This window comes from Camelus ferus, chromosome 29 (genome assembly GCF_009834535.1).
Source record: "Camelus ferus isolate YT-003-E chromosome 29, BCGSAC_Cfer_1.0, whole genome shotgun sequence".
NCBI lineage: Eukaryota > Metazoa > Chordata > Mammalia > Artiodactyla > Camelidae > Camelus > Camelus ferus.
In genome coordinates, this window is record NC_045724.1 from 25,627,681 (window position 1) to 25,648,039 (window position 20,359).

The window sequence follows — 20,359 nt, forward strand, 5'->3', positions numbered from 1 at the left end:
AGATGAATCACCCCCGACTCCTCCGACGGGATAAAACCCATCTGCCGGCCGGCCCCCGGGCTGCCGTGTGCTGAGGGCGGAGTGGGCTGGGAACGTGATGCCAGCCCTCCTCAGCGCGGCGTGTCACTCAGCGGGTGGTGGTGCCTGTGCCAGGCTGAGCTCTGAGTAAGCACTGGGGAGACACACACTGCTGCTCCCAGGGCCAGCCAGCTCCTGCTGGCGGCCGAATGCGAATGGGAGTCAAGGGATGGACAGGGTCAGCGTCAGGACGCACAGACAGAGCGAGGGGCGTTCCTGACCCGGGAACAGCTCTGTCCAAGGGACAGAGCAAAACAGAACAGCCCCGTCAGGTCCCGGGAGGTGGTCTGACTCCACCGAGACCCCTGAAAGGACAACTGTGAAAACGAACTGGAGGGGAAATGAATGCAGTCGCGGGTGCGGAGCCTTGGATGCAGAGATCATGAAGGCTTTTGGTTTGGGTTTCGGTAGGCAATGGAGAATGAATACAGATATATGAACAGGGGGAGAATGTAATTAAAATATCATTTTAAGAACAACCCCCCCCCTCAGTTTTTCTCGAAAACTTTTAGGGCAAGACTGTCATTATTTTTTGCCCCCCTTTTTTTCATATAACCATGAGTTCCAGGAAGATTCTATGTCTAATACTGCTGGGGTAAGGTTTTTGTTTTTAACTGAAGTACAGTCAGAGATGTAATGGCTTTGGCATCTCCAAAACTGTCCCCTTGAATTTTCCAATGCCCCGTCTGTGCCTGCTTTTTGGTTTTTGTTTTGGCTTCATTTCCTGTTGATCATTTGTTTGGAAAGGCTGTAAGGCAGCCCCAACACTGAAGATCCAAAACCTCAAAACAGAGCCCAAGACTGCGCGCCCCGTGTCCACGCGAGAGCAGGTTTCCACGAAGAAACCTGTCCTTATTCAACCCCATCCGCGGGTCCGGCGCCCAGCCTCTCCCCCGGCAGCTGAAGCCGGGTGTTCTTGAGAAAACAGGGTGCAGCAGGGATCTGGAGGGCGAGGCTTAGCCTGAAGGCTTTAAGGTCAGGGATGGAGGGAGTTGCTTCCCGCCTTCTCCTTCTGAGGCTCAAGGGAAAACTCGTGTTATCTACGTTTCCATCTGTGTCTTTCTTTACATTCTGTTCGGAGGCTTCTCCCTAAAATTCTCCTTGCTTAATTCAGGTATGAAATTCTTAGAACACTACAATTTTAGTAACGTCAAGAAACCAACATTTTAACAAACATTCTCACAATTGATGCAGTCATTTCAGGGGTAAACTTTTTATCCTTCTGTGACATATAGCACGTTGAAATAATCAAAAGCTACAAGATAAGATTTCCTTATAATGCTTAGCAATAGATTATTTACTTAAACTCTCAGTGGGTGGTGCAGAATGGGGAAGTCTGAGGAAATGACACAAACCCGCACACGCACGCACATCTCAGCGCTCGGGGACCCACGTACCTCTCGCAGGTGAAGACGGACTCGGACATGGTGCCCGGCTCCCTGACGACCACCTTGTCGCAGTACCAGTACTGCGACTTGTCACCGGCCTCGCAGCGCAACAGCACCTTCTGCAGTTTTCCCAGAGACACTGCTTCTACTTGAAACGTATCGACCTGGTGCAGGAGACAGAAAAACCCCACAGGGCGGGCGTGAGCCCCGCACGTGGCTGGCAAGGGCTGCAGTGACAGCCCAGGAATGGCAGAGCAGCGCAGATCTTCAGAAGAGACACGTTACTACGGTCAGCGTCAAAACGGGTGATGAGGAAAGAAAAGTGGGCAAACCACTCCTTTTGAGTCTCTTTAAAAAGTGTATTTCTGGCTATGCTTTTTTCTCCCCTGGAGTTCTACCTCCCCCGCCCCCGGAGCAGTGCACAGTGTAGCAACTACACCGAGCACGAAGGCTCCTGGCCTGTGGCTCTGCTCTCGCTGAGGCTGCTGCCCGTGACGGTCTACGAGGTGGCCAGGCGGGCAGCCGTGTGGTCCCAGGGCACCCCCGGCCTCCGCGAACCACGACTTTCTCGGGGGCCCGGGGGGCAAATCTCTCTCCCTTCCTCCTCTCTCTCCCCCTTTCTTTCTCCAGTAAGCCCTCTCCGACACCCTCCTCTGTGCACGGCACGAAGCGCGGTCTTGGGCTTGCTGTGAAAGAACATCTTGGGGCCTTCATTTCTAGACAGAGACACTGACCGTGTCAAACCAGGCCTAACTGTGCTGCTTCCCTCGCCGTGGTGAAAGCAGTGACACCTGCAGTGACACGTAAGGGCTCAGGTGAGCTTTTGGTCTCTGATGTTTCAAAAATACCCCAGGAACTCCAGCCACAAAAAAGTCTGAGAAACTCTCAAACTGGTTTGGGAGCCTTCTCTCTTAAAAATACAAGCTTGCTTTATGTAACCCCTATTCTTAATCTCAGACCCTCAGACAGTACCTTTTTTTCTATATACAACAAAATAACATTAAAAATTGACAGAGTTGATTATATATGTCACTGCACCTCCTGAAACATCTACTACACAGAAAGACTCATGCATGTCTATAAAGCACAAAAGGGAACAGAAAGGCTCTAAGGTGTGAAAATGGTACAGCTGGCTCCATTCAAGATGCTTTAAAGAAAGGCTGTTGTTATTACGTGAAACATCCTGTAACAGCCCTTCCGTGACCTGACCTCTTAGAATAAGGCTTTACACGTCTCAGTCCCGACAAGGCACGTTCACATATGTTTTCCCCTGACATCATCTCGTTTTTTCCCCTTAGACCACCACTAATTTTTAATGTCTTTTTCTTTGTTCTATTATTCATTGCTGGTAGAGTGCGTCCCATTTTTCCTTCAAGAAAAACTTCTGAAACAAAGCACGTTGGGAAGTCAGGTCAGGAACACCTGTGCTAAAGACATTCCAAAGCAAAAACCTGCAGGCTGCCAAGCACTCTTCAACTTTCAATCACACACGGCCAGACCCGTGGGGAGCTTACTAAGAACGTGGGGAACTTCCCTGTGCAGGCGCACCTGTCCTCTTTGAAATTTCACTGGCATGTTGGATTTGTACAGCAGCCTGAGACCAGAGTCTCCCCTCTCCCCATAGAGACACAGGGAAACTTCCGACTCCGTTCCTGCTTGCTTCAGCTGCCCAGTGTGGACGTCAACCAGGTATCTCACCACTGGCAAAGCAAAGGGGAGAGAGACAAGGAAATGCATCACCTGGGCGTTCACATGGACAGAACCGAGATCCGTGGGGCAGGTGACAGTAAAAAATCACTGTATTTGAATTCCTCTCATCTGGACTTTCTGTATCTACGGAGAGATTTTTTTTTTGATCTTTCAATGATTAATTTTAATTACAAATGGCATTTTTACACCACAAGCAAGCGGTGTACAAATAAAAACTTTTTTTAAAAAAGCTCTTCTTTGTACGACGCAAGAGGACACTCGTGTTTAGTATTTTAGTGGAAGGGAGACAAATGCTATTGGACGTGATGCTTAAAGTTTAAAATAAAGGAAGGTTTGATGAGGGAACGCCTCAGAAGTGAAGCGGTGACATGAGGCGGCCAACGGGCCCCAGGCAACGCCAGATGAGACACAGACATGACTTCTTTCTCATAACCGCAGCCCCTGCGGCTGTTGCTGGACCGTAAGAATCTTTTTGTGGTTACGTGTAATCCCAGATCCACCAGGGGCTCATGCTGCGATGCTGAAAAAGTCACTTCTCAAGGGGTCCCACAACTCTCTTAGAAGGAGGAAAATATATTCTGTAACTAAACAGTTCAGAAGTAAATCTAAGCAACAATTAAAAAAGCAGATTGTACGTGCAATGTGTGCCCCTGGGGATTAATAACGCACGTGGAAAAACAGCCTGTCCGCCTTTCACTACAGGAAGCTCGCAGACAACGTCCCCCTCTGCTTGGATTCGCGATAGCCACGCATTCACTGCAAAATCTAGCGTCTTCTTGCTCCTGGTATGTTTCATGGTCACCTGAGATTAGAAAGAACAATGACTGACTTGTGTTGAGTTCCAACTTTCCACAGAACCCAGAATTTTAAATCCCCACCCCCAGGACTGCCAGACCACAGTGCACACCCTGGGGGCTGCTGGCAGCAGTAGAATTAGGCGAGTATCATTTGCCAGGTATTATGCTGAGTGGTTTGTTTTAATTGTATCTTTTAACTATCGGCAGTTAGATTGGTAAGGTTCTTACAATGTTATAGATAAGAAAACGGAGGCTTGGAGACTTGAAATGGACTCTGTCTGACTCTCAGTTTCACTTACAACTGATGCTAAAGAAGCAATCTATAGAAGGGACGCCGAAGGAGACTGTGTGTTCATCTTTGTCACCGAAGCAGGCGTCTGGCAGGATTCTGTGAACATCCAACGCCTCCTAAAAGCGCACGTGACACCTGCAGGCCGCTGAGAGCCTGCCCCTGTCGGCGCGTGGCAGGCTGCCCTCGCCCCCCGCCCGCCGAGCCCACAGCCGGACCCCAGCCCGGGGTGCTCGCTCCTCTGGTGCCCAGCGCACAGGAGGTGCACGCTGTTCCCTCCACGTCTCAGTGGAGGACATCTGGAAGGACCGCTGCCGACACCTGCCTTTCCTCCCATCACAGTGAAGACGCAGCCTCCCCCTGGAAGACCCTAGTTTATCTCCTGAGTGAGTCTCTGTCCTCCTGAATGCCCCCGGCCCCAGGCCTCGGGAGCAGGCCCCACCACTGCCCAGGCTGACAGCCCTGCACCCTGGAATCCGGCCACGCTGACCTGTTCACGGTTCCACGACCTGGCCACGTTCCTTCTCGCTTCAGAATGTCCACACACACTTGGATCTCTGCTAGAGCAGCTTTCGTCCGACTCACTGCCTTGCTGAATGTGTCTGTCCTTAATTACACAGCTCAGATGTGGGTGACCCGACTTTGTGCTCACTGGTGACTATGACGTGACACCTGACTGCCGTGATGGGAGAGACCATGTCCTACTCATCTCGGCACTTCCACAGGCTTTCACAAGGCAGTCCTGAGGTTGCTTGTTGAGTGAATGATTAAATAAACAACAAAGTGGAAGGGTGTTTGCCAACAGAGGGAATTACGCTAAATGAGTCAGCATGCCTCATCACTGGTGCCTGACTGTGTCTTTACTTGCTCTAGGCGAGAGGCTGTGAAAAGAACACTGGATCTGGAGTCAAGAAAACTGGGTCCAAAATCTAGATCCTCCATTTTACAACTGTTTGACCACGAGACCATGAGACATTTGCATAACCACTCTGAGAACCACATTTTTGCCCTGAAGACAGGAGTAATGACTCTCTCCCACAGCCGTTGTGAAGATTAGATGAGATTACATGTAAGAAATGTGCAAAGCTTTACGCAAACTACATAAACAACTCATCTTAACCTTAGCCAAATTTGTACGTGGATACACTCATAAATATAAAAGAGATTAACATAACGTATTTTACTTCACTTGGAACTGTCCCCTTTCTAGACTATCTCACTGCATACAGCAGTTGCACATATCTAGCAATTCAGTAGGAAATTCAGGAACACGAAGAGACAGAGAACAATCATAAAGATTCATGCTTTTTAATCCCAATCAGACACAATGCTCAAATGAAATTGTTTTCAGCCCTCTGTCTGAATTTTGAAACTTCAGTTGCCCCAATGGTCCTGAAACTCGGAGCCTGGGTGGCTTACGTAGCAACCGGAGAGACAGAAGCTGTGGATGACTGGAAGCGGGTGATCCACGCACCACAGCGGAGGCTCTATGTTATGGGAGATGGTGTTTAATCTTATTTTCCTTCCTGGAGCCACTATGATGTCTATTACTTTGCTTTTATTCAGAATAAAATGAGAGAACTTACGTCCTCAGCCATGTAGAGGGACAGACTCCTCAAAGGAGCAGCCAGAGAGAATTCCTAAACAAACAGAGCCAACCAAGGGTGCGGGGCATCTCCAGCCCCCTGGGGCTTGTGTGCAGGTGACCCGAGAAGGACACACAGACCCTTGGCCTCCTCACGGTGACGTTTCCTACGGTGGGTGTTCACGGCACTGCACGGGGTATGGTTGGGAGTTTAACAAAAAGAAACTGCCTCGACCACCAAGGGGATTTTATAGATTACCTGTGAAATATAGACCCCAAATATTTACATAACAGACATTAAAGCAGCAGAGCAATAAGCACTTACTAGCACAGACTAAGTTCGGTGGGGCTTTGGGACAACACAGACATTAGGAAACAGTAAGAATAATTTCCAATGGAACCTATTAGATGTTTCAGATAAACAAGGGTCACAAATGGGTGAATGGGAGTCTTCTGAAGTCTAGGCGTGAAGTCTTCCCCATGAAGTATCAGGGTTTACAAGGTCCTTCTACCTAAAACTCCAGCAGGTCCTTCCTCCACACTAAACTTTCTATGGAAAGTGGCGAGAAGCCTCTAGCTTCTAGGCACCAGCAACCCCTCCACCCGTAGAAGCGCCCTCGGGTGAGACGCCTCAGTCACTGTACTTAAGCGAGTGCAATTCTACTAACTCCACTGGAAAGCCTTTTCAGGGTGAGGCCTCTGAGCGGGTTGCATTTACCTTCAGAGTCATGACGCTTTACAATAAAAATTAACAACGCAAAGCTAATTTTTAAGCAATGAGAAGCTACAGCAATGAGGTGCAGCTCGGCCCCTCCCAGAGACAGAGGCAGCGTCTAGAGGCATTTCTGGTTGTCGTAAGCAGGGAGGCAGGAGAGTGCTGGCACCTGGTGGGTAGGGGCCAGGGGTGTGGTTACACATCCTACAACGCACAGTTTGTACCCCCCCCAAAGCAAAGAACTAACCAGCCCCAAAAGTCCATGGTGCCCAAGCTGACAAGTCCTACGACAGAAATCATTGGAAGATAAGCCAATAATTAAACAGTGATGTGGGTAAAGGGAGATAGATACATCCATTGAACTTACCTCCTGTTGTATTTACTCCTATTTTTATTTTCACAAACAAAACATTTTAAATTATTGAAGTGATAAAGGAGGTCAAAATTCCTGGAAGACCACAACGCACAAGCCCAGTCATGCGGCAGCTCAGGGCAGGACGCGGCAAAGGGTGTGTGGAAAGTGCAGTGAGCTTGAACTTGGACCAAAAGACCTTGATTTCTGCCCCGACCTTGCTGCAGGTGTGCAGCCTTGGGGAGAATGTGTACATGGTGATCTGTGTCCCTCAGGTCCTCATTGGCAAAGCTGGCCTCATACCTGCCTTGCCAGGTCGAAGACAGAATGTTCTAGGGTGGGAGTGCTTTATGTAATAAAACGAGTCTCAAATGCCTTATAGAAAAGATAAGCAGGAAATTATTTCCCAAAGCAGAGCCTTCTCAAGTGTGGACTGTAACACCCGGGAGTAAGGTAAGAGAGACTCCTTTCAGAACATCTGATCTGTCCAGTGGGCAGTACGCGGACGGTGAGTGTGCCTCAGAGTCAGGCCCCTTCTCCTCAAATCCACGTGCCGGTCCTGGTGCTGGGGATGGCTTCCCATCAGCTCAGAGCCCTTGGTAACCTCAACTGGGGCGATAACATGACCTACCTTGCTGTGGTTTCCACAGTAAAGGTGGTCATCTGTCCCCTGAGCGCTCAGTACGGGGGTATTGGTGTGGTGGTGTTACAGTTAACCCCAGAAACTAGAGGTCAGATTTCTTCACTGTTATTTGAGATCGGCTGTGGCTCCTCACTCTCTAACACACAGCAGAACTTCAGCCAAATGCTCAGTTCTTTATGATCAGAAATTGAAATTCTGTTCCAAATCCCTGGCTGTACTGGGACGAGCAAGCCAGGACTACTGGGGAGGACAGAGAAAGGCCTCCTCGGCCCCTCCGCCCCAGGCCAGTATGCAGCTCCTCTTCCGTCCTCCTGTCCTCCAGGGCCCGCGTGAACTGGACTGTCCCCCTCCTTCTGTTCAATATTCGAAGTTAATTACCATATGACTATGTTTAGTTAATAGCCATTCTATTTGGCATCCAAGCTATATATTACCTGGAACCAATTCAGTGACTTAGATTAATAATTTATATCAGTATTTTGGAAGCTGGCTGGCATAATTGCTTAATGTGTATTATTCTGGCTGAAATAGCAAGTCAGATCTCCAGTGAGGTACCTAAAGCATGATCAAGGAAAAGAACTTCCAAACTGTGAGCGATGTAAAAATCTACCCCTAGACCCCAGACAGCCAGAGCACCATGAAACGGGGCAGCTATTCCCTCCTGAAAATCTAAATGCTAAGCAAAAAAGCATGTTTTCACCCACTTTAACTTGAGACATTGGGAATCACTGCAATAAACACTTGCCAGAGGCATTAGCTTCCCCCAAACAATAATGTCCCATAAGAGCTCTAATCATTCATCACAAGAAACAAGAGCTACACACAGTCCCCAGTATCAGTGGGGAAACCCTCCTGGCAGACCATGGCCGTGTAGCAGGCTTCCTAGATTTTCCCAGTCCATGAAAGGTAGCCTTTGGTCCTCATAGAACCAACCACTCTCTTTTTGAAAACAGTATTTCCTTTTGGCCTTCAGGCTGCAGCATTGTCTAGCAACCTTCCACACTACAGAAACCCAGAGCCCTGACTTCTGCTTCGGCTCTGACACAAAGCTGCCAAACATGAATACTATTCAAAAAAAAAAAAAAAAAAAAAGTCAGTAAGGCTGAGGGAAAATAATGCAGGATATTAAGCTTCAAAGCCAAACCTTCTGTTGGGATAGATGTGGAGAAAGAAAAAGGGTGAGTTTCCAAATTATTTTTTCATCGAAGCGCACATTCATTTTCCCTTTAAAACAAACAAATAAATAAAATGCTTAAGGAACAGCAGTGTCTTTATCATATGAAGTCTTCAGCATTTGTTTTAATTTCCTGAATGAATAGGAACAACGTTAGGAATGGCTTTAACAGAAACTAAATTTCATTTGCTGAGCTCCCCCTGCTGATTTAGAGCAGCAAGAATTAGTCATTTTACAGGAAAACATTACCATAAAACTCACTCTTCCTTTCTTAGAAAACTAAAATTCCTGGATTCTTTAAGAAATTTCAACCAAGTAGTTAAACACATGTCCTAAAAATAGCTAACTGGAACAGCCATAAAGCAGCATTTACAGGGCCTGAATTAACACATCACAGTTCAGCGCTGAGGTTACAACACCTCAGTCAGGCTGCACGACCTTTCTGCTCGGAATCTGAGCGAACGGGGTAAGTCAATCTCGATCCTTCAGTAAATCTTCTGGAAGACAGGCGTAGCGAGAGCTGTCACTGAGATGTGACAGGTAAAATCAAGGCTCTAAGGAGAACTAAGCCACAGTCTGGCTTATAGGCGGGTTACTTGCGGAAGGGACTCTTGGAAGACAGCGGCTACGTCCTGGTCACGCTGGCACGCTCGGCCTCCTGGCAGGAGCCCTCCGCAGGCCGCGGGCCCCGGCAGTGCTGGGTGAAGGGCTCTGAGCACGAGTGCACTTGTCCATGCCTTTACGCGTCTGCACTAGTGTTTAATTTAGCACCAAAGTCCCAAACGGAAATATCTGTTGTTCTCTTCCTCCCACCCAGACACACGGAAACATAAAAGGAAAATCAGCTCGGTCCTGTTCTGTCCTAAAACATAGAGCTAAGTTAAGTAGGACTGTGCTAGGCCTAGTTAAAAAAAGAGGGGGAAGGAGTGTCCTGTAAGAAAAGGGACATATTGATCAAGAAGAACATACAGACGACATAAAGACCACTGCCTTGTTCCACTGGCAACGCATCGAGACGACTAGAACCTGTTACTGCACAGAGGTAAGTCCCAGCAAAGCTGTACTGAGAAAAGAGACAATGACTGGACGTTAATTATCAGACAGAAGATGGTGGTCATAGACCCAGAATTCCTCTACACACTCGAGTAGGAACGCAAGACCTGGAGATGCAAGGTCTGTAAGTCAGTGTATTTACCAACCAACTCCACCCAAACAAGGTCAGGCAGCTTGTGTCCTACGAATTCTAGGCCTTTGAAATACATGCCACTCAAACACAAGGAACTCCTTCTGCTTTGTGAATGGGCACTTTCCCTCTCACTGGAGCACAAATCATTTTACGTATGTAGTGACACGATATTTCACCATAATCCATGTGTGGCACAGGTAACTGGGCAATCTCCAAACAGCCGCCCTCCCACTGCCTCCCCTGCCCAGCCCTCACACACACGTTCCCCCTGCAAGGCCCTCCCCGTCCGCGGAGCCTTCCCAGGTCCTCTAGGCGCATGGGTTTCTCTTGCTGGATCCCCTCCTGTGACTGGGGCCTGGACACACAGTGCAGCCTCTGACTGCCCCCTAATTAGTGTGTGTTTGCTACTTGATCTTCTTTCTCCAGCCAGATTGAAAGCAGGCACTGTGGTTGATTCTAATTTTGTATCATCTCAACGACTAAGACCAGACCTGTGGCGAGCCCATCTTTCCCTCCCAGGTATGCCGTCACATCAGTGAGTCACCCAGCTGCTTCTAGGCAAAGTGCTCATGTTGATCGCCTCTCCCAGAACTCTCCGCAGGCCTGGGGCACAGAAGAGTCGATTAGACATTAGCTAGTCATTCTCACATAAATGACAAATCCCCACATACGTGTGACTGGACTCATACAAACATAAGTCACATCTCCCAGCGTGGACGCGTTACATACAGGAGTCACAGACAGCCTCTGTACACTGGCCCGTAGGCTGACTCTTCCCTGCAGACTAAAACCTGTTAGCTCAAAAGCCCACTGGCAGCAAGCCCGAACTTTATAATTATAAAAACAGCCCAAATGATTTTTTTCCACAGTTAAAAAATAAAAAAACAGGCCAAACAAGCAGATCTGTAGTAAGTTAGAGCCCCCCTGCTTTGCATACCCCACAGAAGCCTCACCCAACAGCTGTTTCCTACTGAGAAGAAGAGAGCTGTGGTTATAAGGACCCCTGTGGCCGCTGCCCTTTGGAGCTCGGTGACACAGACTCCCACCCCTAGACACGTAAACCCCCTGCTCTCAGCTTCCTCTCCCTGGGAGCTCCTCTGCACCCCCCTCCTCCCCTCTGGACAGACTCCTGCTACGAGGACGCCCCCGCAGGCCCACCTGTCGGGGCCTCACGCAGTACACCCGTGCGCTCCTGCTGCTGACGCCTTGTCGCGTGTTTTCCCTTGACTGGCCCCCAAATACCTCAGACCTCTGTAGTACTGCACGATATTCAATATTCATTTCAAGAGATGTTAATAGATTTCACCTGCAAATGTGGCCCGAGGGTAAATTTAGTTTGGAGATGCTGTTAGACAGATTTCTTTACCCCAGGACATCTCAGAGCCTTAACCATATTAACATGCATTGCATTAAATCTCCAAGAGAGGAATGAAAAACTCAGTTTCATAAGCTTATGTCACCATGGAACTGTTTACAGAAAGCATCTTGTGAAAGCAGAGGCCTGGCCAGGTACTGAGCGCCCCTCTCAGTGTCCTGCCTGGGGCTGTCTCCCCCTCCAGCTGGAGAAGCGTTGCGCAGTCAAATGGCTTTGGCCCTGAACCCACCCCTCACTCGAGGGCCCCAGAGAAAGCTCAAGCCATGTAGTGATCACAGGCCAGCTTGACAAATGGGGACGTCTTTTCTAAAGCGTTCTGGCTTGTCTTTGCCAGTAATTCACAAGTACAGAGTTTGTAATTTTGCTAAATTTTGCAGGTTTCATAGGTTTTGCATCTTCTTAAACGGTCATTTTTTTGTCTCTGAGATCTTTCAATGCTTCTAACTAGAAACCCCAGAAAGCCTCCCCATGGTTCCCTCCCATTCTCACCGGCATTTAGCGCAACACAGGGCATATGTGAGGTGCTCAGGAAGTCCTTCTTGCCTAACTGACTGGAACATATTTATCCGCTCCTAAACTGTACAAGTGCCAGTTTTCATTATATGAGTCATGTGCTAAGAAATGCTACAGTAAACATTTCAGCAAATTTAAATTTTTCTCATTTACTTTCTTTATACAATCGAAGATACAATAATAAAAACCACAGATAAGATTAAGAAACATTTTAAATGGAAAAATGATAAATTTGCTAGATTTTATTAGTGGTTTCCAAAGTTTTAAACCTTAATTTTTTTTAAATAACATATCATCACATGCCTGTAAAGGAATCAGTGACAGACACAGCATTTAAAGCTACAAAGCAGAGATGTACTGTGATTCAAACCATGTTATCTGACTCCACAAATAGTTACTGCTTCCATACAGAAATCTCAGAGCTCCTAAGAATTTAACTGCTGTCTATTTTTGAAAGCAAAGATAAAGCCCATGATAGTGCTTAAGAGCTCAGTCCCCAGAGTCCGACGTACAATGAGACCATTTTTAAGTGAACTCAGTTTAAATTATTTTAAATATTTCAAATTATTTAACTTTATTGAGCCTCAGTTTTCTTATCCATAAAATGAGGATATCAGTGGTACCGAAATCAAAGAGCAGCTGTTAGGCGACAGAAACATGACCGTATTCGCGGGCAGCCGGCACGCGGTAAGCACGCAGCACACACTCAGTACTGCCGGGGTGGTTGTTATTGTTACTACTGAAGGCAGGATTCCGAAGTGCTCCCACAGCGTGATTCAGTTTCATTTAGGCAAGATGCGTACAAACGTGCATAAATACTTAGACGTAGATGTGTAGATAGGCACTTACATATTGGGGGTGTGTGTAGGGAGAGAGAATTCCTGAGCGAGATTCACAGAAGGTCTGAAGGAGATGAACCACCCCGTGGCCGCCTGCTGATCGGTGGGTGACAACTCACTTCCGTTCTTACACTTCCCTCCAGTCTGCAGACCCCCCATGAACACGCCTGCCTCTGCAAGTGTTAACTACAGAGGCGCGGTTTTTAAAAAGCTCTCGAGGATGTGCCATATCTGTCGGAAGTGTAATATCTACAGAAATTTTGCTCACGTGATTCACAACCGTTAGGAAAATGCGTTCTCTCTGTCATTGCTCTAAGAACCCAGCTTATTTCTTTTCATAACAGAGTAACCATGAGGCACGAGAGAAAAGGCATTACCCTCTGCAGGCTCCACTCGGTCCCATCGTGTCCTATCCTTATCTTGTATATCTTTCCAACGTGTCTTACTTCAACCTGAAGGAAATACAAAGAAAAAAATTAGAAGAATGTTTTAAATTAAGCACGTTAAAAAAAATTCTTTCTCTTCTTACTAAATGCATTTTTTTTTTTTTGTTCCTAGTAGTTGAATAGCCCTCAGAGACCCTTTCAGAGTCCAGAGATTAAGCTCTCTCAAGAAGTTATGGGTGGACACCACAGACACAGAAAATGAGACAGAAATATCATGAGTCTTGACCAAAAAAAAAAAATGCCGAAGGAGTCAGATGAAAGAATGAAATAAAGAGCACACATATGCTCAGTCCTCTGACTACCACACATTTCTCCCTGGAAGCCAGCAACTTCTGAGCTCAGTTCCAACGACAGAAAGATGGGCTCTTATTTTAACAAGAAAAAAGCAACTTTCACCAAAGCTAAATATAACTATTTTTACAAGCTTAAGAAAAAGTATCAGTGACTCTAGAACTTCCTTCTACTCTGAAAGTCCTCGCTGTTAGACTCACAGGCTAAGACATACATGATTAAAGCTCGAGGAAGACAGACGAACTTGCGCACAGAGCATGCACGCCTGCTTCGTGTCTGATGTGGTCCAGGAGTACCTGCTTTCCAGGTGGCATCATGGAGAACTGGCTTTGGAATCACTTTGGGCTCAGCTGATATCCTGAATGTTGTAGAACTATGTTGTTTTACATCTCAGGTCCTCAATTTCTTTATGTGTTGAATGGACATAATGTCTACTGCATATAATTTTCAGTTCAACTGGATCAACGTTCATTTAATGCAATAATATAGGAATTGTGCCAGGCACACGGGTATACAAAGATGAAAGAGATGGCACAGTTCCCAACTGAGAGAAATGTGTAGCCCAGTGAGGGAGACAGATGTACAAGCAGTGAATTTCAGCATAATAAGGTACATCCAGGACATTGAGCTGTGAGGATTCAGAAGGGCAATATGCACCTTATCATTTTATAACTTAAATGACAGCCACTATCATTGCTCCCACTCCAGCTGTTCACCCACCTCCACAGACTAGAGATGTGACCAGGTAAGCGCTTGCGTGTCATGTCTGGCTTGGATCGTTGTCTACCTGTGCACCAGACACTGACAGAGCTGGGACGGCCAGGTGACCCAGAAGCCATCAGAACTCCTCTTCCTTACCACTCCCCATACTTAGAAATTCTCTTTTCAAGAGCCCACCACCACGGCCACCATCACTCTCCCCGTGGACCGTGGGGCTAGGCAGCCCTGGGAACACTGCACCGCCAGAGCAAGGACTATGCTGGCACGGACTGGGAGGAAGGAAAAGAGAGCTGTTACCCTCCCACAGACAACCTCCTCCCACTTTCTTACTCCCAGAGCAGGTCTCAGTGGTGGAGCTCAGAAGCTGCTTCCCACCAGAGGAAGTAAGACATTTTCACAGTCTTAGCCTGGTTTCTCTCTGAAAGGGAAGCCAAATTTTAGATATCTTTTCATTGTCCCAGATATCCATCTGCAAAAGTCTAAGCTTTCTCTTTTTACATATTCTAAGTGGAAAAAAAAAAAGAGATAACTGAACAGTCAGGTTACTAAGCACATGTGACTTCACACCTGTCACTTCTGGAGAATGGAACTGCCACGCTGGTGACCTTGGCTGTGTGCCAGCCGGGGTGGGGGTAGGGGGTGGCGAGTGCTTGACATGCATGGTCTCTTCCATTCTGCACAGCAACCCTGTGAAGAGTAAGGCTCTTTAAAGAGTCTGCTTCAAAGACAAAGAAGATTAAAGGGGTTAAGTAATTTGTCTGAAGATACATAGCTGGATACACAGTAAACTTCAAAAGTAAAATTCAAACCCAAGCCTGTCTGATCAGAAGTCCCACACTGTCCTCAAAAACAGCTATACGCTCACTTAAGGATTAGAAGGAAGGAAGTAAGGAAGGATGAAAGACTAATTCAGAAGTGGCAGATGATGCTGGTGAAAAAGAACAAGGGACTCAACGGCCACAGAAGAAAGGGCAAATAGGAACGAGCTGGCTAGTCCTAACTTAGGTGCTTAGACTATCAGAGGCCCCGGTCCCATTGCTCCTTTAGCCCTAAACCAGTGCTTCTCAAACATTAGTGTATACTAATAATGAAATATCATGAAGAGTAAGTAAAAAATAATCCCATTTAAAATCCCATCAAAAAAGTAATAAAATACCTAGGAATCAACATAACCTAGGAGGTGAAAGAACCTATACTCTGAAGGTTATAAAATACTGATAAAGGAAATTGAAGATAATTCAAAGAAATGGAAAGATATCCATGATCTTAGATTAGAATTAGTATTATTAAAATGGACACACTACCCAAAGCAATCTACAGATTTAATACAATCTTTATCAAAATAACCAAGACATTTTTCACAGAACTATAACAAATAATCCTAAAATCTATATAGAACCACAAAAGACCCCAATTGCCAAAGCAATCCTGAGAAAAAAGAACAAGGCTGGACATATAACCCTCCCAGACTTCAAACTATACTACAAACCTACAGTAATCAAAACAGTGTGGTACTGGCACAAAAACAGACTGTAAATCAATGGAACAGACTAGAGAACCCAAAAATAAACCTATACACCTACAGTCGATCTTCGACAAAGCAGCAAGAATATACAATGGAGGAAAGACAATCTCTTCAACAAGAGGTGCTGGGAAAACTGGACAGTCACATATAAAACAATGAGATTAGAACATTCCCTCACACCATATACAAAAATAAACTCAAAATGGTTTAAAGACCTAAATGTAAGACCTGATACCATAAAACTCCTAAAAGAAATCATAGGTGGAACACCCTTTGACATAAATTGTAGCAATATTTTCTTGGATTAGTATCCTAAGGCAAAAGAAATAAAAGCAAAAACAAACACATGGGATCTAATTAAACTTAGAAGCTTTTGCACAGCAAAGGAAACCATCAATGAAACAAAAAGACAACCTACGGAATGGGAGAAAATATCTGCAAATGATGCAACTGACAGGGGGCTAATTTCCAAAATATACAAACAGCTTATACAACTTAATATCAAAAAAACCAAACAAACAATCCAATCAAAAAATGGGCATAAGACCTGAATAGACATTTTTCCAAAGAAGACATACAGATGGCTAACAGGCACAAGAAAAGATGCTCAACATCACTAATTATTAGAGAAATGCAAATCAAAACCACAATGAGATATCACCTCACACCAGTCAGGATAACTATCTTGAAAAAGTCTACAAATAACAAATGTTGGAAAGGATGTGAAGGAAAAGGAACCTTCCTACACTGTTGGTGGGAATGTTAACTGGTGAAAATTCCTTAAAAAACTAAAAATAGAACTACCATATGATCCAGTAATTCCATTCCTGGGCATATATTCAGAAAAAAATGAAACACTAATTCAAAAAGATACATGCATCCCAATGTTCATAGCAGCACTATTTACAATAGCCAAGACATGGAAGCAACCCAGATGCCCATCAACTGATGACTGGATTAAGAAGATGCGGTGGATAGATAGATAGATAGATAGATAGATAGATAGATAGATAGATAGATAGATGATAGGTAGGTAGATAGATAGATAGATAGATAGATAGATAGATAGATAGATAGGCAGGCAGGCAGGCCGATAGACAGACACAATGGAATATTACTCAGCCATAAAAAGAACGAAATACTTCCATTTGCAGCAGTAAGGATGGACCTAGAGAATATTATGCTCAGTAAAATAATTCAGACAGAGAAAAATAAATATTATATGATATCACTTATACATGGAATCTAAAAATTAATACACATGAATGTACATGCAAAACAGAAACAGACTAACAGATATACAAAACAAACTTGTGGTTACCAAAGGAGAGAGGGAAGGGATGAGGGACAAATTACGAGTATGAGATCAACAGACACAAACTACTGTGTATAAAATAGACAGGCAACAGGATATATTGTACAGCACAGGGAATTACAGCCATTATCTCACAATAACCTGTAATGGGATATAATCTGCCAAAATACTGAGTCTCTTTGCTGTACACCTGAAACTAATACACTATTGTAAATTAGCTACACTTCAATAAAAATAAATAGATAAAAAGAAAGTAAAGGATGCCAAAAACTAGTTTTATAAATGAACTACTGGAGGACCTTGTTAAAATGCAGACTCTGATTCAGCAGACCTGGTCTGGGGCCTAACAGGTCTAACAGGCTCCCAGGCGATGGCCTGTGCTGCTGGCCTGGGGGCACAAGGCCCTGGACTCCCGGGGCTGGGGTTTTCGCACCCATCCCTGACCCCTGCAGCTGAGGTAGAGGCTCAGCACTCTGACCTCACAAGAAACCGGAACATACGCTGACGCCACCGCGCAGGAGAGAGAAGGAGGAGCCGCAGTGGCACCTGCTGCTCCTGGGAGCACCAGCCACCTCCTGGGCAGGACACGCCACACACGTGCCCAGACAGTCTCTGGCCTCACCAGCCATTAGGGTAAGTAGTATCATGACCCACCTCCCCCTCCATACTAGGAAGGAAAGCAAAGATTAGTGAGGATAAGCAATTTGCTCAAGGTCACAGAATTAATGTGTTAGATCTGGATGTGAACCTGGTCTCTGTAACTCCAAGACCTCTGTTCTTAACCAATTTACTACATTCTCTGTATGTCAACAGGATTTTTTAAATGTATATATATTTCCTCTTTTTGTCATCAGACTATGCTGGGTTTTAGAAAAAAACAGGTATCATTTCTACCATCCTTACACGTAAAAATAATCCTGGCCTGGAGAAAGCAGGGACACCTTCAAGGTCACACCGTGAACACACGGAAAGCCAGTCCAGCTCACCCGACTGCAGTCTAATGCCGCTGGGCTTCTCAACCCTGGCTGCACTTCGGAATCACCTGGGGAGTTCCTCAAAACCTCAGTGCCTGGGCTGCACCCTAGACAAAATAAACCAGAATCCCTGCAGGTGGACCGAGGAGGCGTCCACGGTGTTAGAAGCTCCCAGATGATTCCAATGTGCAAGCACGACTCAGAAGCTACCCCATCGGCTCCAAGATGGGACCCTGGGCGACCCTGCCCAGAAGAACCCCGATGGGACTTACCAGCACATGACACAGCCACACTGCAGGGCTCAGTGTGGGTGATCAGAGACTTGGTCAGGGTGGGGGCCCAGGGATCTACCCACAACATATGCATGTTGAGTTCCGAATGATCGTCTTCAAATAGTCTTCTGGGATGGACGTGCTGCCTAAGGTAGGCCTGCCTGTGCACTGGGCCGAGGGGCTCCTCCGTGACTTCATGTCTGCTTCTCTTCACTAAAAATGTGATGACTGCAAGAGCCGAGTGCCGGGCTCAGGCCTGAAGGCCCAGCAACCACGCGGGCATTGGTGGTGGCCAGGCACCGCAGCCTCACACGGCCTTGGCTTCCTGCTGACTTGAGCTGGCCTCAGTCACTCTCTACTCTCGGCCCGGCCTTAGGACACGAAAGGACCATTCCCCAGGGAGAACGTCTGCGCTCCTTAACCATGAGCCAGGGGCCATCCAGCCCTACCACTCCCCCGGCAGGGGGTGACGCGTGACGTGGAATGGGATGGCCCTAACTGAAATGTACCCACAGCCCCAAGGAACTGGGGGAGGCGATCAGCGATACGCAAACCCACGCAGCCCGGTGTCTTCTGATGCGAAGGAGAGAGCTATTCCAACGAGCACTGGCAGAACTTCAAAGCACGGCCTCTGAAGACGCCAGGAAAATGATGTCACACCCACAGAGCTCAGCTGAGCAACATCTAAAAGTAAATGCCGGATTCACCAGAAGAATCTCTAAACGGCTTATGACCTGGTTGTAGTCTGACTTGAGGCTGACAGTCATGGGGCCAGTGTCAAACCAGCGGCCCAAGAGGAAATGTCTTTAAAGAAAGCAGTTTTCTTCTACAACTTTCCTGGCTTATATAAGATATGTAAGGGGGAAAATGCTTCCTTTGATGATTACAACAGGCATTAGCATCTTTACGGGGACTCTAGACCAGAGATTATTTTATATAGAACATACACACACACACACACACACACACACACAGCCACACCCTTCTGTGTTAAGGAAATTCCCTTGAAACGTTCAAAACCCTGTCTGACTGCCACTGCCGCTCACCCGGAAGGCGTCCTCCTGTCCTGGAAGGAAGAGCCGCTCCGGGCTGTCCTCGCTGAGACTGACTGGTCCAGCGACTCCCTCGTCCCCGTACACCCAGAGTGTGACCCGGGCCCGAGTCCCGGTGCTTCCCGTCAGCACTGACACCTCCCATTCATCTTCCGACGGGCGAGTCTCACGGCTTTGGGAAGGTCTGGCTCCTCCTGTGGGGGTAAAGGCATCAGGAGCACATCAGATGCGACATCAGGCAACAGAATTCTTTGCCACACGGAGCCCGGGGACGTCCAGACCCAGGGAGGCGCCGACTCCAGGGAGTTGATCCGGGCCTGTCTCCTCACGGCAAGGTTCTGGTCAACGGAAACTCAACCACTGACGTACACTGAGTTAGAACAGTAAGCACCTGACACGCCTTGCAGACTGACTCGTCCTCCACACGGCGACAGGGATGCGTGCGGGAATTTGCAGTCCTGCGTCCACAGGTTTTTCATAAAGCTGCCTGCCTGGCTTACAGATTTTTAGAAAGAGCTACTGCAATAATAACAAAAGAAAAATGGAATGAAAACACATTTTCAAATGAGACATAAAAATGGCAAATTGGAGAGAGAGAAAAATTTTCTGAAATATTTCTGGAAAAAAAAAAATACTGGACCCAAGAGGGCAGGGAAAGGATTTGGAACTAAAGGAAGAATTGGCACAAATGCAAACGGTTTCTGAGGCCCTGGGGGCAGGCTGGCCCGGGAGGGCGGGCGCCACCCAGCGGCAGGGCTTCCCAGGCAGCCCCGACCCCCCTCGTTTGTGAGGGACGCTTGTGGCGAGAGGCCCCACTTAACACCGCTGCCTTCTTTGCGCTCTCGCTGCCTCATCGAAGGAGGCCCTGCGGCGTCCGGGCCGACAGCGTCCCCAGGCCCCCCTGCACTGGTCGTCTGGGTTTCTCCAGCAACCTTGCCTTAGTCCTTCACTGGCGCTTCCAGGTAGAAGCACTACAGGCTTAGGAAATGAGGCAAATTTCCTCACACCAAACGGGCAACGGGAAGCCTGGAGTCTTCCCACCTGCAGTTCCGCGGCTTGAAACTGCAGGCAGCCCCAGGCAGCTCCTGGGGTCCCACCAGCACGGTGTGCACGGTGACAA

General features: G+C 47.0%; 1 protein-coding gene across 1 annotated transcript in view; it reads right to left on the reverse strand.

The window, feature by feature from the left end:
• The window catches only part of RP1 (RP1 axonemal microtubule associated), a 235,699-nt gene that overhangs the window by 61,693 nt on the left and 153,647 nt on the right, over positions 1 to 20,359 (reverse strand). The window contains exons 22-26 of the mRNA XM_032469958.1: positions 19,234 to 19,433; positions 13,022 to 13,096; positions 3,846 to 3,978; positions 3,015 to 3,166; positions 1,476 to 1,630 (exon numbers count right to left, since the gene is read on the reverse strand). Of these exons, the coding sequence (XP_032325849.1) occupies positions 1,476 to 1,630; positions 3,015 to 3,166; positions 3,846 to 3,978; positions 13,022 to 13,096; positions 19,234 to 19,433 (715 nt within the window). The remainder of the gene's footprint in view (positions 1 to 1,475; positions 1,631 to 3,014; positions 3,167 to 3,845; positions 3,979 to 13,021; positions 13,097 to 19,233; positions 19,434 to 20,359) is intronic.